The following is a 14,229-nucleotide window of genomic DNA, read 5'->3' as shown; positions in this document are numbered from 1 at the left end:
TTCTGGAATGAACTCACTGAATAAATTATTTGTTTGCGGTGTTTAACAGCACTTTGGAGAAAAATATGGTTGTTATTGTCTTGAAATTGAAAAATAGTTTTGGTCTATTTGTCACATAAAGCTTAAGAAAACAAGTAAATGTTAAAATGCATATAATTTCACCCAAATATCCCTTTAATAAATGTTGGGCAATACATGTTAATACACTATGCATGACCTCTAACCTCATACCTCAGTTGCCCATAATTCTTAGCAGACAGGGCAACTGAGGTATGAGGTTCAGCAATTTGTCAGACAGCTGCTGAATGATGGATGAACAGCGTGTCGAGCAACAGTGCTAATCAAGAGCATAGTAACACTACAGGAACACCACATGCCCAAACTCATTTACAGTGAATTCCGTCCAAACCCAGGCATCAAGAACAGACTAATATAAGCTAATAGGATTAAACATAATTACCAAATACAATGAATGTGATTATTAAAATAAATAAATAAATCATTTTTTATATATATATATATATTTCAAGACAGTTTGAAAGTAAGCATGTAGGAGAAAAAGGTAACATTTAAAGCTGGTTGACTTTCAAATATTTGCCTTGATGATTTATGTTGTTTTCTCTTATCCCATCAACCATGACATTGCTCTTTCAGAGTGCTTTTTTTTTTTTTTTTTTTTGCATTTCTGTGGCTTTTTGAATTTTCTCATAAGCCTTCTTAATCTATGAGCCAGGAAATATGGATTGAAAAAAAAAAAAAAAGGATTACAGACTAATATGGAAAACAGATTCGGCAGAATAAAGTACCGACGTCATAAATGCATAACCAAAGACCTGCAACATTAAGATTCCCACTCATGAATCCGCAGGGATTGAGTGGATCGGAGACATCATGACATGCACTGAATTAAATCATCAGTGTTCTTGCACTCATTCTGATGCTTTAAGAGGCTTCTCAGAAGGAGATACACATACGAGGAGCAATTAATAATCAATGTGTTTTATGAAGAATGTCTCGTCTGTATTTGGGAATAATAAATCTTGCTCCGGGAGGGGAAAAGTCATTGTCTTTTTTGTTGTTTTGTTTTTCTGCTCCACATATGTCTTTTTCCAGCTCATAGGGATTCTGATCAAAGTTTGATCAATGAGGATGGATTGCAAACATGGTTTAATGATTTCAAGCAGGTTTTGCAATGAAGTATGAATGCAGTCAGAACTGTATGAGAGGTCTATGATTTATGTTTGACTAACCCTGGTCTGAACCTACCCTTCTTTTCTTTTGTATGCGTACAACTCCCCAATTTCATGACCCTCAGGCGATTTTACGTTCTTCTTGCAGCTTTTCAAATGGCCCACTCTGGGGCAATGAAAACCAGTCCCCACAAGATACTCTTATTTTTCCTTTAACTAAGCATGTTTTAATTTATCTTCTTCTCAAACGGCATAGCTGTAATTGTTGAAGAAGGTGCTTGTGGTTTACTGTGATTCATATGATTCTTATGTGGTTTATCTGGCAGCCAGAGGTCAACATTGATCAACATTTTTTATTTATTCTTCATGGTTAGGACTTGCACAGAGGGTTGAACTTGGTATTTGCACTTCATGATATGAATGTTTGCACAGTAATTAGACCAAAGCATTGAGAGATATTTTGGCTATAGATTTTATTTTTAGAATTTTTTTTTTAATTTTAGTTTGTTTTAGTCATTTATGGGCTTTTGTCATTTTATTAGTTTTCGTTAATTATTTTATTAGCTTTTTAAATAAATATTTGTTTTCAATCAAATAAAAATGTATCTGAATTAGATTTATCATATTTATACAATTAATATATTTAAAATTTTTAATTTAAATTAGGGCTGTCAGTTGATTAAAATTTAATTAATAACATGATATGTCAATTAATTAATCAGATTAATTGTGAAATAAATGTGACTGAAAATACCCACAAAAGGTTATTTAAAGATATTTTGTGGTAAATGAGAAAGTATCAAGTAGACATTAAATGGTTGCTTTAGAAAGAAATATTGTCTTTGATTGAGCACTGAATATAGCAATGTGCTGAAACGCTTGCTTGTGTCCATTTGTTATAATTCACATGCACGATGTACAGGTCTGGGGGCGGGGCCAGTGCTTTAACTGGGTTAAAATATTTTATACATTAATTTTAGTTAACGCATTAAACTGACAGCCCAAATTCTAAATAAATACATTTACTTAATAATAATGATTAAATTGTGGATACTTTTCTATCAGTTAGTTGTTTTAAATCAACATGTTAAATTGACAGCTCTTTTGAGAGCTTTAATGTTACACAGGGTAAAAAATTTAAGTGAAATATGTTTTTAAATCAACAGCTTTAGTAAAAAAGCCTCTGATCACAACAAGAGAGTTACACTATACTTTTACTGCAGGAGTAATCTTACAAAGGCATGTTTTTTTTTTTTTTTTTTTTTTTTTTTTACAACATAACACCAGAGCAGTGGTTGGATGGATCTGTGGTTAAATATTTCCAGCTTGCCAGCTTTTCCCTGGTCTCCCTTTAACTTTGTTCTCAGAACAAAGTACACACTTTTGAAAGTCTGAGCCAGCCAAACCTTCAACACAAAGTTTAAAAAGTAGCTCAACCCAGCTTTAAAATAAACCAAGCTCACATCTTTGTTGTATCTTTTCAAGAGACAAGAGACCAAGTAAAATGACACAAAACAGATCTGGCTTATTTCTTTCAAGCAGCAGCACAGTGAATGTATCTGACAGGGGGAATGAGTCAACCCACGTGCTGGAGCAGCAGGTCAAGCCTGTTGTGTTGGTGAGTATGAAGTGCTGAAGAGGCATTTATTGCTATCAACCCAGCGGGACAACACAGGCTTTCCAACCATTTGAAGCCCAGGGCTAGTCCAAACACAGCTTTACTTCGTGAGCCTGGATTTTAAAACATCCCATTAGAAGGCTTTTCTCTTTAAACCTGCTTTTTATTCAGATGCTGAATTTACAGTGACAGTAGCTAAAAATGTGATTGTTAAAAACTTTAACGTAAACATGCAGTACGACAATCGATTGAGGCGTTTTTGTGTCCATTCTCTGTTTGTCCCACACTGCAACACAGAAGTCAGTGGAGACCTGCAAAGGATCCTAGAAACAAGGCACCATGTGCTCTGGCATGCTGTCTTTTTTTTCTAACTCGCTGCTTCTGGCAGACTCCATAGCTCTTGTTCGACCATGAAAAGAAATTGTAACATTTGAAACTCCATTGAAATTTCTAGACCTCTCATGTCCGTCCCTTGAAAGTATTCATGCAGGTGTAGCTTCCTGAGAACTTGTGGATTTCTTCAAGGGCACTCTGCGGTAGCATACTGTTTCAAGGGTAAAACAACGTATATCATCAGTGAGGGTTTTCAAAATACATTTACTGAAATCATTTATATTTTGAAATAGTATCAGGCTATACCTTTTGAGGATTACGAGTGCATGCATGCTCCAGGGTAGGTACACGAAGGCTGTATTGGTCCTAACAGCGTCCACTGTTTTTTGGGCTACCACCTCAGGTTTTAGAGGAGGGAAGAGTTGGGGGAACCTGCAGAGAAAAAAAAACGTTGTTTTTACTGAAGAACAAATATGCACCATTGTGAAATGGTAAACAAAGAAAGTCAAATGTGAGATTGCTAAAAGTATGTCTTCAAGGGGTAGTTCACATTCAGTTGCTGGTCCATTGACATCCATAAAAAAAAAAAAAAAAAAACACTATGCAAGTCAACAGGGCCTTTCGCAATGCTTTAGTTCCAGCTAAAGTTCAGTTCACAACTACAGTTTTGTTCACAACTAAATGTACAGTACTAAAGTACACTGGGACGATTTTGCACTAACTATTTCCCAGTGCCACTTAAAGGGTTGCATTCGGTGTGAAAGGCCCTAGAGGGGAACCAACTGAAGGTGAACTTATCCCTTTAATAGTGATTTGGCTATTGGTTATTATATATATAGACAAACAGGCCTTTTGTGTAAATAGAAAAAGTCTTTTGAGTTCAGCTCATGAAAAATGGGGGCAGAAACAAAAGTGTTGCGTTTATAATTTTGTTCAGGATAAATCTGTGAGATGTGACGTCAACAGAAAATTAAAGCTGTTTCACCTGATTTTTTATTGATTTATTAACCCTTATACAAGTTATTGCATTTTGATTAAAGATTATGAAGAAAATCATTTTTTGGAATAATGTGTAATGATGAATCATCCAAAATATCACACAATCATGCATTAACAAAGTAAATAGCGTATATATTGATTTGATGTTCACAAAAAAGTACAATGATGATCTGACCCATTTTGCTTCCATAATGTGACTGCCAGTTACTGTGGGGAAGTCGTGGCCTATTGCTTAGAGAGTTTGACTCCTAACCCTAAGGTTGTGAACTCCCAACTGCCCCCTGGGCGCCGCAGCATAAATGGCTGCCCACTGTTCTGGGTGTGTGTTCATGTTGTGTGTGTTCACTGTTGTGTGTGTGCACTTTGGATGGGTTAAATGCAAAGCACGAATTCTGAGTATGGGTCACCACATTTGGCTGTATGTCACTTTCACTTTTCTCAAAATGGGATAATCAAAAGGAAAGGTAAGACTGAACTGATTTCATCCTTCAGTTATTTTGGATGTATTAAAAGCTGTCTATATGAGTGGAATTTGTAATTATTAATTGGTGCTGTACCCATCAGCTCACCTGACTCTCATGCCTTGAAACATTTCAGTGTTGGTGTGGAATGGGAGAACAGTGGTACAGCCCACCCCCGGGCAGTCCAGCAACCCCAGAGTGAGGCTTTCCATGAAGGCTAGTGATGATGCTTTAGAAGTGCAGTAGTCTATAGCACCAGGTATGGGCGAAAGAGACAGGATGGAGTTGACGCACACAACGTGACCATTTTGCAGTTCCAGCATACGAGGCAAGAAGGCTTTTGTGGTCTGTGGATGAAAAGATTATTAAAAGGTAAATTAAACCCCTGGAAATAGGAATTTGGAATGCAAGTGATACAAATGTCAAATATTACATAACATGTAAATGATGTTATTAACTTAAAATACTTTCTCATAACTCATTTGAATATGTTCTGTGGTGTTTTTGGAGCATAGCATTATTTGTTTTAGTCTAACATACAGTAGCAACATTAACCAGTGGTGGTGTTTGACCATGGGACTGTCTGTTTGTTTAACCAAGAGCAAACTAGGGAAGTTTTTGGGGGGATTTTGGAACAAAAATTACACTTTTCCAAACCCGTAAGAACTTCATTCATCTTTGGAATACTAATTAAGATATTTTTGATTAAATTAGCTTTCTGACGCTGCATAGAAAGCAATGCAAATACCACATTTAAGGCCCAGAAATATAGTAAGGACATTGTTCAAATAGTCCATAGAGAATACTTTTTGTGTGCAAAGAAAACAAAAATAATGAATTTATTCAACAATTCTTCTCTTCTGTATCAGTCTCGGCCACTCTCAGTCATTCCTCTACTTATAAACAAGCCACAGCGTATTGGGGTTATACAGTACATCATGCATGCATGATACTCTTGTGAACGTGCAGCAGAGATGGACATGAAAGAGAATTTGTTATTTTGGTTTTCTTTGTGCACAAAAAGTAATCGCGTAGCTTCATAAAACTACAGCTGAACCACTGATGTGACCTGGACTATTTTACATATGTGTTGTCCTTTCTACCTTTCTGGGTAGGGGTGTGCCCGAAACCGAATACCTTATTCCGAAATGCACCGATACTGGTTTAAAAAATAATAATTCTACCCAAATATTCGGCTGAGGCTAGGTAACTGGAGAGCCAGGGGATCAGCTATTATTGTACACAAACCTCTATAAAGTTTTGAAATAATGAGTGTGTGAAGTGAATGCATGTAAACTTTATGAATGAAAAGAGTGCAAATCAAACACCGCATTGCTGTTGCCTCTCTATGCATCTCTCAGAAATCAGTGCTTGGCAAGAGTAATATCAACTTAAATAATACATACTACATGTTCTACTATTTGTGTATATTTAAAAAGCAATGCCTTAAACATTATAGGCTTCGATATGATACACAAGTTTGGTATTATTTATATACTATTATAGTATTAATTAAGGTTTTGAATTAGCTTTTATATTATTTTATTATACATATTTTAAATTTATTTTAGTAATTAAAAAAAATATTTATTATTTATTTAGTATTTATTTATTTTCAGCAATTTTATTATTTAAATTAATCTTATTTCAATTTATTTGCCAAGACGACATTTAGATTATAACAATTCTAACATTTACGTTTACATTTATACATTTGGCAGACAAGAGTGAACAATATTCGTAATATACAATACCAGGTCTATTAAACTATTTGGAATAAGGTAACCAGACATGCCATTTCCAGGGGACACGTTCTGCCCAGGATTTCTTGTTTGTTGTTGTTTTGTCTTGGTTGTTTGTGCTGTGCTGATCGATCGTTGTATGATATCAAAGTACCGCAAGAATAATTAGAAAGCATAAGGAGCCGTCTGCTCTGCTCTCTATAGCTCTCGCAATACTTTAATGTCATACAACAATCGATTGGTGCAGCACAAAAATTGCACAAACACAGCACTGCAGCAGATGAAATCCTGGGCAGAATGTGTCTCCTGGATGTGGCACGACTGGTCACCTTAATTTGGAAGAAAAAAGAAAAGAAAGTGTCGCATTTAGATGAATGCAACTTTAATAGTTTGTTTTAGTTTTGTCAACACTGAATCAGACAAACCCTTCCTATCTCATCCTTTCCCAACTCATTTATGTACTTACCCAAAATTGTCCCATTGTGTTGATGTGTTGTGACTTCAGAAGAGCATCATCATCACTGTCCAGCAGACTCTTCCCATGAACCACTGCAGCATTATTCACTAGAATGGTAACATCTCCCACCTAACATAAGGCAAAAAAAAGACCCACTGTAAGATATTTCTTTCCAGAAATGTGCTTTTGTTCTCTTTCTAGTTAGCTCTGCCATACTGCTGGGCTTTATCTAACGCAGACATTTTAGGCTAAAGCCGCGTTTCCACCGCTGGAACTTTACCCAGGAACTAGGGACTTTGGGCTGGTACTAGGGACTTTCGGTGTGTTTCCACTGGTAATTTTTGGGGTAAAAAAATGCCCCTCAGAAAGTCCCTGTACTATTTCAAAGGTCCGGAACTTTCGGGGGCGGGACTTGGGCACTAAACATCCTGATTGGTTGAGTTCACGCAGCATTGTGATTTCAACCACCATTTATTCGGATAATTTTCAATATATTACTGTTATCGTGTCATGAAATGTAATTTTAAAAGTATTTCAGGCGAGAATGTAGTTGTTTAAAACTCAAATCTTTATTTTTTTTTTAAATGTTTAAAAATGTGTTTTGATGATTGCTGAGACGAACAAGCTCCACGTGATCAGCAGGAGCTCATTGCTCATGTATCCGCCGAGAGCAGTCTCGACTTGTCTAGTGCTTCTGATATGTACCGCTGGCTTGCTTTAGTGTTTAAACATAAAATATAATTTGTTTTGGGTAAATCTAACAGGTAATCTTTAGTCTGTATTCAATGAATCTACATGTTAAAATGAAAATAAAAAGAGGGAACTGATATAATATTTTGTTTAATTGTAATGGCTGTATATTTACACATTTCCCGTAACCAATTACATTTCTGCAGCTTTTATTATGTTTAAATAAAAACGAAAGGAGGCAGTGGTATTTGATATCCTATTTCGTTTTAATGTAAATATACAGAGTGGAAAATTGCAGTAGACAAGGTGAGCTGACTGATGTTATTGAGTAAGCTGCTGTTTGCAGAATTACCAGACTTGGGTCGTCCAGTCCGCGGGAGATCATACTCACTAGTCGAACTAGCAAAGCCTAAACTACGAGTATGCAAGTGTGAAATTTGCATAATTTGTATGGAGAAACCCCCGCAGACCTATGTCAGCAGACTATTGCCTGCAACAGGTCTGGGGGGAAATTAGTTCCTGGGGAAAAAAAGTTCCTGGTACAATTGTTCCGGGTAATTTCGGTGTAAATGCAGCATATGTATAATCTCTATCCAGGCTATGGGGGTGGAAGGCAACAGAGCTGAGACAAAGCCAGCACTGGGGTTATTACAGGTTATTAGAGCCAACCAGTTTGAACTAATCTTATTATGATCTTAATTAAGAAACTCCTCAGGGTATGATATTATGGGGCATACCTTTTCTCTGACAACCTTGGCTTGCTTGTAAACCTCTTCTCTGTTGGCCACATCGCAAACAAAATAATGGCATTCCGTCCCCATGAGGGTGATCTCCTCGCATGCCTCCTTCAGACATTTTTCCGTCCGGCCCCACAGGATTAGCTGTTAAGAGATAGGAACCACATGTCAAAGGTGGACCAGAGCAGAAAACTGAGAAGAAATATAAAGGTTTACGAAGCATGATAAATAATCTTTCCGAAAGCAAAACCATAATACGTCACTGCTAAATAGCACAGATAAGCACTTAGTCACATTAATTCATATTTCAAAGTAGATTTAATTTGCTTGAAAGAATTTCATGCTGTCAGTTGTTGTGCTTTAACAGTGTCTTACCTAATTTATCATGACTTGCATTCTTCTATGTGGGTGTTTACTAGTAAACACGAGGATATGTGGCCTATAATTCATGCCAAAACTTTTGACACAGAAAGCATAAGTCAGATGATAATATGTTATTATATTTCAGTATGTCCTTTTTTTTTAATTAAAACCACATTTACTTGGAACTCTATTTGAGGACTAGGAGAAATATGCTATTCTACAATGGTTTTCCATGGAAAAAAATAAATAAAATAATGTATTTCAAATGTAAATTATGCCACACGCCACAAGGGTCATACCGCAATTTTTGCAACAAAAGATTTTTCCATTTGTGAGGAATACAGTATATACCACACCAACATATGAAACACAGTAGTTGGGAATGGTAATAACAGAAGAGTCCCATTCACTGAAGGAACAGTAGGGCTATTTTTCATGGCCACTATTAGTTTGGAGACGGATTAAGAGAGAAGCCTATGTGAATGGATTGGCTGGGACAGGGAACATAGGGGGGGCAGTGATCGGTCAATTAGATTTGTCAGTCTGAGAGGTCAAGGAAAGGTAATGAAATCAGTGATGCTGCCTCATCATCTCTCACAGACAGTTCTCATAGAGATTACACAGCCTGCTGGGCATACTGACCCAGCCATTTTCTGCTTCAACAACCTCATAATTGGAATTGGAAGGTCCCCATAAAACATAGAAACACAACGTGTGTGTGCGTGCATGCGTACATGCACAAATTGTTTAGCTGTTCTTTTGGGACAATTTTTGCTGCAGACATTAGCTAAAATGACAAAATCTTTACTCATTTTGAAAAATTTGAATATAAAAATCTGGGTAACACTTTAGAATAGGAAACACCTATCAGTTGCTTATTAGCATGCATATTACTAGAATATTAGCCATGTATTATTGCTAATTAAGAACATATTAATGCCTTATTCTACTTGACCTTATTCTACATCCCTAATCTTACCAAATACCAAAACCTAACAACTACCTTACTAACTATTAATACGCAGCAAATTAATAATTTATTTAGAGAAATGTCGTAGGTAATAGTTAGCAAGTGTTACCTATTCTAAAGTGTTACCAAAATATTTATGTATTTGTTTACTAACTAACTCTGTTAAGGTTAGTCTACAGTAGTATTTTAGTATATACTGTACTATATTTTGGTAATTTTGTTATGTACATTTGTCAATATGTGTGTTAAGTTTTTGCTTTAATATTTTATTTTGTTTCAGCTTGATTTTAATTATTGAAAACAATTTTTTATTTTATTTAAGAATAACAACACTGATCTACAGTAACACTACAATTACATTAAGATAAAAACTATATTCTGTTAATAAATATGTGTGAATATGTCCATCAAAAACTAGTGGAGAGCTAATATGATATTTTATAAAGATGGCCTGTGAAAGGAACTTAGCCTTGCCCTCCATTAACATTCAGTTTTATTGGGAACCAAAATACTGCTGTCAGCTAAACCCAGGGTCTGGTTTGAGGTTTTTACTTTCACAAAGCTTTGCTTTTAATGGCAAAAACTGAATATTGAAGCATGGAGTTACCGTTTTAACACTGTTGGCTGGTTGTCACAGAAAAATGGTTCACATTTATTCGCCATGGTTGCCTGTAATTGGTCTGATTCAGTGGGTTTTTTTTTTTTTTTTTTTTTTTTGAGAAAGGGCTTGTGGAAATTTCCAGCCTCTAAATATGTAATGTGTTCTTTTCAATGTATTTCAGCTATTACTAGTGTCAATCTGAAATGTGAAGAAACATTACTCACCGAAAATTTAAGACCGTTTTACTTTGTGTTTTTCTAGCTAAATGAATTCTTAACAGATACAAATTTAATGTTACCCATACTAATTAACCAGGAACAATCTCTGTGGTCCCTATCAGTGATGTTTGCTGATGAATTAAGCAGAATTGGTCTGATCTGTAGGTGGTTTCACCTCTTTGGCCTAATGCACATTTATTTGATTTTGTGTGTTCTTGTATGGGTCTGCTTTATATGCATGGCCTTTGAGCTAATTACTGGGAAGGTCTTGATTAAGCTTATAATAGGATTTCACAACAATCTTCATATTTTGTCAGAGAACAATAGCTCACAATGTGGTCTCCCTTACAATCTCACTATGAGCTTCATCTGCACACATCACATTAGCAAGTCTTATCACTCAAGTCCTTTGAGTAGCAATGGCTGAGTGCACTGCATTAGCATTTAATATGCGAAAATAAGAACCAAACAAACCGTGCTTAATCCAGTCCTGTGAGGACACACATTGTGTTTCCTTAAAGATGAACACAAATGATGAGTGCTCTGTGAGTGAAGCCCTCATGAAGGAGAATTTAAGCTGGTTTATGGTAGAAGGCATGATAACATCAGCATTTCACCATCCACTTTGCACCCTATGGAATGGGTCTGAACGTGGACGGGGGCACAAGGAGTTCAGGAGGCAGTCGCCTGCCGCTGTCTAATTAGTGTGGAGACAGAAGGGTCAGCCACAGGGCACTGCCCAGCTGGGAGCTGTATGGTCCCTGCCTCCCTCCCCCAAGCCTAAACACATACATAAAGTAATTTACATAGGGCTCACTTCCTTCACACTTCCTTAAGCCATTAGCCATGGGACCACATGGATGGTCAAAGATGATGCTGCTTCTATACACAGTCCAAACGAGGGTTTTGGCAGAAGAATCTTTCGGTGAAAAGTGCTATTTCTTTCTTAGTGCAAACAAAATTCAAATAAGCTGATCGATTCTGTTTTCCACTACCTTTTGTGCAGTGGAAAGGTTCCATGGGACTTTAAAGGAACTTTGCTTTATGGATTTATAGATGCCAATAAAAAAAAAAAAAAAAATAAACCTTTCTGTTTTTGTTTTTCTTGGTTCTTCAAATCGTCATTTAGGGTTTGGTTAGTGGGCAATGACATAATTTTTGCAAAATTTTTCCAGTGTTGAATTACCATGCAGTGACGACTTGCTGACCTCTTGAACGGCATAATAAATGGTTGCTTTCTGGAAAATTTCAACCTCGACCTAGTCAAGTTAAATTTGAGCCTGTGCCTTTATGATTCATGCCTTATTAGCATTCCTTAAGAATGGGCTAACTGTGAAGATAGCCACTGCAGGTGTCTCTTCCAAAGCCTTCACACCTTGACAATGGCTAACAACGGGGTGTTGACAAGCACAGTGGCTTCCTTTAACGTACAGCTGCAAAGCTGCTCCTTTCAAAGACCTTTGCCCAGGGATCTAAGGTCTTCAAATTGTTTGCTGTGTAAGGTTTGTGCTGCAACTTTTATGATGGATTTTTATTTAGCCTCATATACACAAGCTTCTCTGGATGGGAAATGTGTATAAATCAAAGTAATGCCATGGGTGTAATGCTGCCAAGCATGGGGGCCCCTGTCACAGTTGGGCCACTGGGTCTGTATATAATGCAATGTCTTGGGTGGATGAGGCAGCTGATATATTTCTTCCCAGCTCTTGACTTTCAGCAAACAGTCCTGTTTCATTAGACTGTGCTTTGCAATCTGACAGCTGGGAAACAACAACATTTCATTACTGCCAACGCAAAATATTAAATTAAGCCATTAAATACTCAAGATAGAGCTCGTAATAAGAATGAATATTCATATGAAAAGTCAGAAGCCTAATCATCCAAGTGTTTAGTCAAGGTCAAAGTTGCTGGCACCATGAACCTCTTGGCCACATGGCCTCTCTAGTGGGGCCGCTGTAATAATCTGAACATGAGGGCTGTCAAAGTTTGAAAGAAGGTTGTTTTCCTCAAAATAGCTGTTTGTTAGTTGACCCAGTTTGCATTACAAGTTGAACCAGACATTTGGTCCCAGCTCTACATTTTGATTGGTCTTTTGACCATAGGGGTTGTGACCTATGCACTGTTGAGACAATGAGTTTATGAACAGGACATGCAATGTCCCTAGGGAAAGGAGTATCCCATCCAGACTCATACGTTGCAAAACAAAACAAACCAAATGCATCCTTTACCTGGCTAATGATTTGTGTTAATGTGGATTAGTTTACAAAATATGCCATGATAACCACAGTTTTCAAATACATACTATGGTTTCTACATTAATTATTATTACAGTATAGCTACACTGTACAAATGTATTAATCATTTATAAAACAACTTTCGGTGGCACTTTATTTTACAGTCCTGTTCCCCATGTAAACACTATGTACTTATTTACAATAACTATGTAATAACTAGATACTAACCCGGAACCTACCCCTAAACCTAACCCTACTCCATGTAGTTACCTTGTATTATCAGAACTTTCTTCGATAAATACACTGTAAGTAAACTATAACTACATGTAAGTACACGTACTGTAAAATAAAGTGCAACCCAAGTTTCTCTCATTGAGCCTAATATTCAAACCAGTGGCATATTCTTCAAGGGTGTAATAACATTCATAGTGGTCAAGAAAGTTCAGTGAAACATTTAAATACAGCTAAATTCTGAAAGCTGAAAATATTAGGTTTTGTATTGTATTTTGATGGAAACTAATAATTTTTTTGTAAGGGTAAGACAGTCATGGAATATAAATTTTGATTTATTGATAGCAGCCATTGCATTATAGCTAAATAATTTAATATTAATATAAAATAGCAGTTATGTCGATTATTTGGTGTTTTATATACCAAATAAGGCTGTTCAGTGTTAGGAAACTTTGAGCAATCTGACTGATAGCTTGGACTAAAGTTTTGACAGCAATCAGAAAGACAAAGAAAGAGGGAGAACACCAGAAATTCAAACTATGGGGCTATAATAACACTGTATACAGCCATGGGAAGTTTTGAATGGAAATATTACGCAGAATGCCAAGCCGTATAACCAACCGTAATGATAATGTTTACCTTTTTAGCTCCACGCACGGCGAACTCCTTAGCCAGGTGACGGCCGATGCCCCGTCCGCCACCAGTGATAAGCACCACGTCTCCGGTCAGATCTCTCCGGCTGCTCGGTAAGAACCAGCACACGGTCGCCTTGAATATATAGTAGAATATCTGAATAGGTAAGAACACCACGCAGCCCAGCGCCTTCAGATCCATTTCACTCCGTCCCAGTATCCGCTTATCTCAGTTCTCGCCTGGAACAATTGCTGAACTAATTGAATCCTTGCTCGGAGCGATCACCTTTAACGTTACTCATATAATACAGGAGTGGTTAAGGGATTTTCGCCTTATTTTGCAAAGTTGACGGACGCTAAATAGAGTGAAATGCATCTATCTACCACAGTCCAACGCAGTTTATGTGCTCCCCAGCGGAATGTCTGTCATTTTGCGCACCTTTTTCCACACAAACTCTTTATCCGCGGAGCTCTTGCTGTGACAAGTGTGCGCTGCTGCTTTGCTCCGTCCTATCGCTACTGACAGCGGCCAGAATCCAACTCTGACGATACCTCGGGTCTGATAGGGGTTTTAAAGAGACCATTTATCTTGATTGACAGCTGGAGGACTGACAGAAGTACTGCTTTATCAGACGTTGGTGTGAGGGTTTCTTTATGACGACAACGTCCCATCCCCCAGAAGTAGTGCCAAAGGCAATTGCGTTTATTGTAAATAGTGGTGTGGATTTTTGCTTCATTCCAGTGATTCGAATC

At 37.0% G+C, this 14,229-nt stretch overlaps 1 protein-coding gene across 1 annotated transcript; it reads right to left on the bottom strand.

Moving 5' to 3' along the window:
• Positions 1-2,950: 2,950 nt before the first annotated feature.
• On the bottom strand, positions 2,951-14,157 carry LOC127967727 (short-chain dehydrogenase/reductase 3). Its single transcript, XM_052568367.1, has 6 exons — positions 13,484-14,157; positions 8,228-8,371; positions 6,810-6,929; positions 4,710-4,948; positions 3,448-3,573; positions 2,951-3,352 (listed from the first exon to the last, which is right to left on the bottom strand). The coding sequence occupies exons 1-6, from the start codon at positions 13,676-13,678 to the stop codon at positions 3,268-3,270; spliced, it is 909 nt and encodes a 302-aa protein (XP_052424327.1). The 5' UTR covers positions 13,679-14,157; the 3' UTR covers positions 2,951-3,267.
• Between the last annotated feature and the right edge of the window lie 72 nt (positions 14,158-14,229).

Source organism: Carassius gibelio, chromosome B11, assembly GCF_023724105.1.
Source record: "Carassius gibelio isolate Cgi1373 ecotype wild population from Czech Republic chromosome B11, carGib1.2-hapl.c, whole genome shotgun sequence".
NCBI classification, from domain to species: Eukaryota; Metazoa; Chordata; class Actinopteri; order Cypriniformes; family Cyprinidae; genus Carassius; species Carassius gibelio.
The sequence above is the reverse complement of the archived record's forward strand: the minus strand, read 5'-3'. Positions and strand labels throughout refer to the sequence as shown.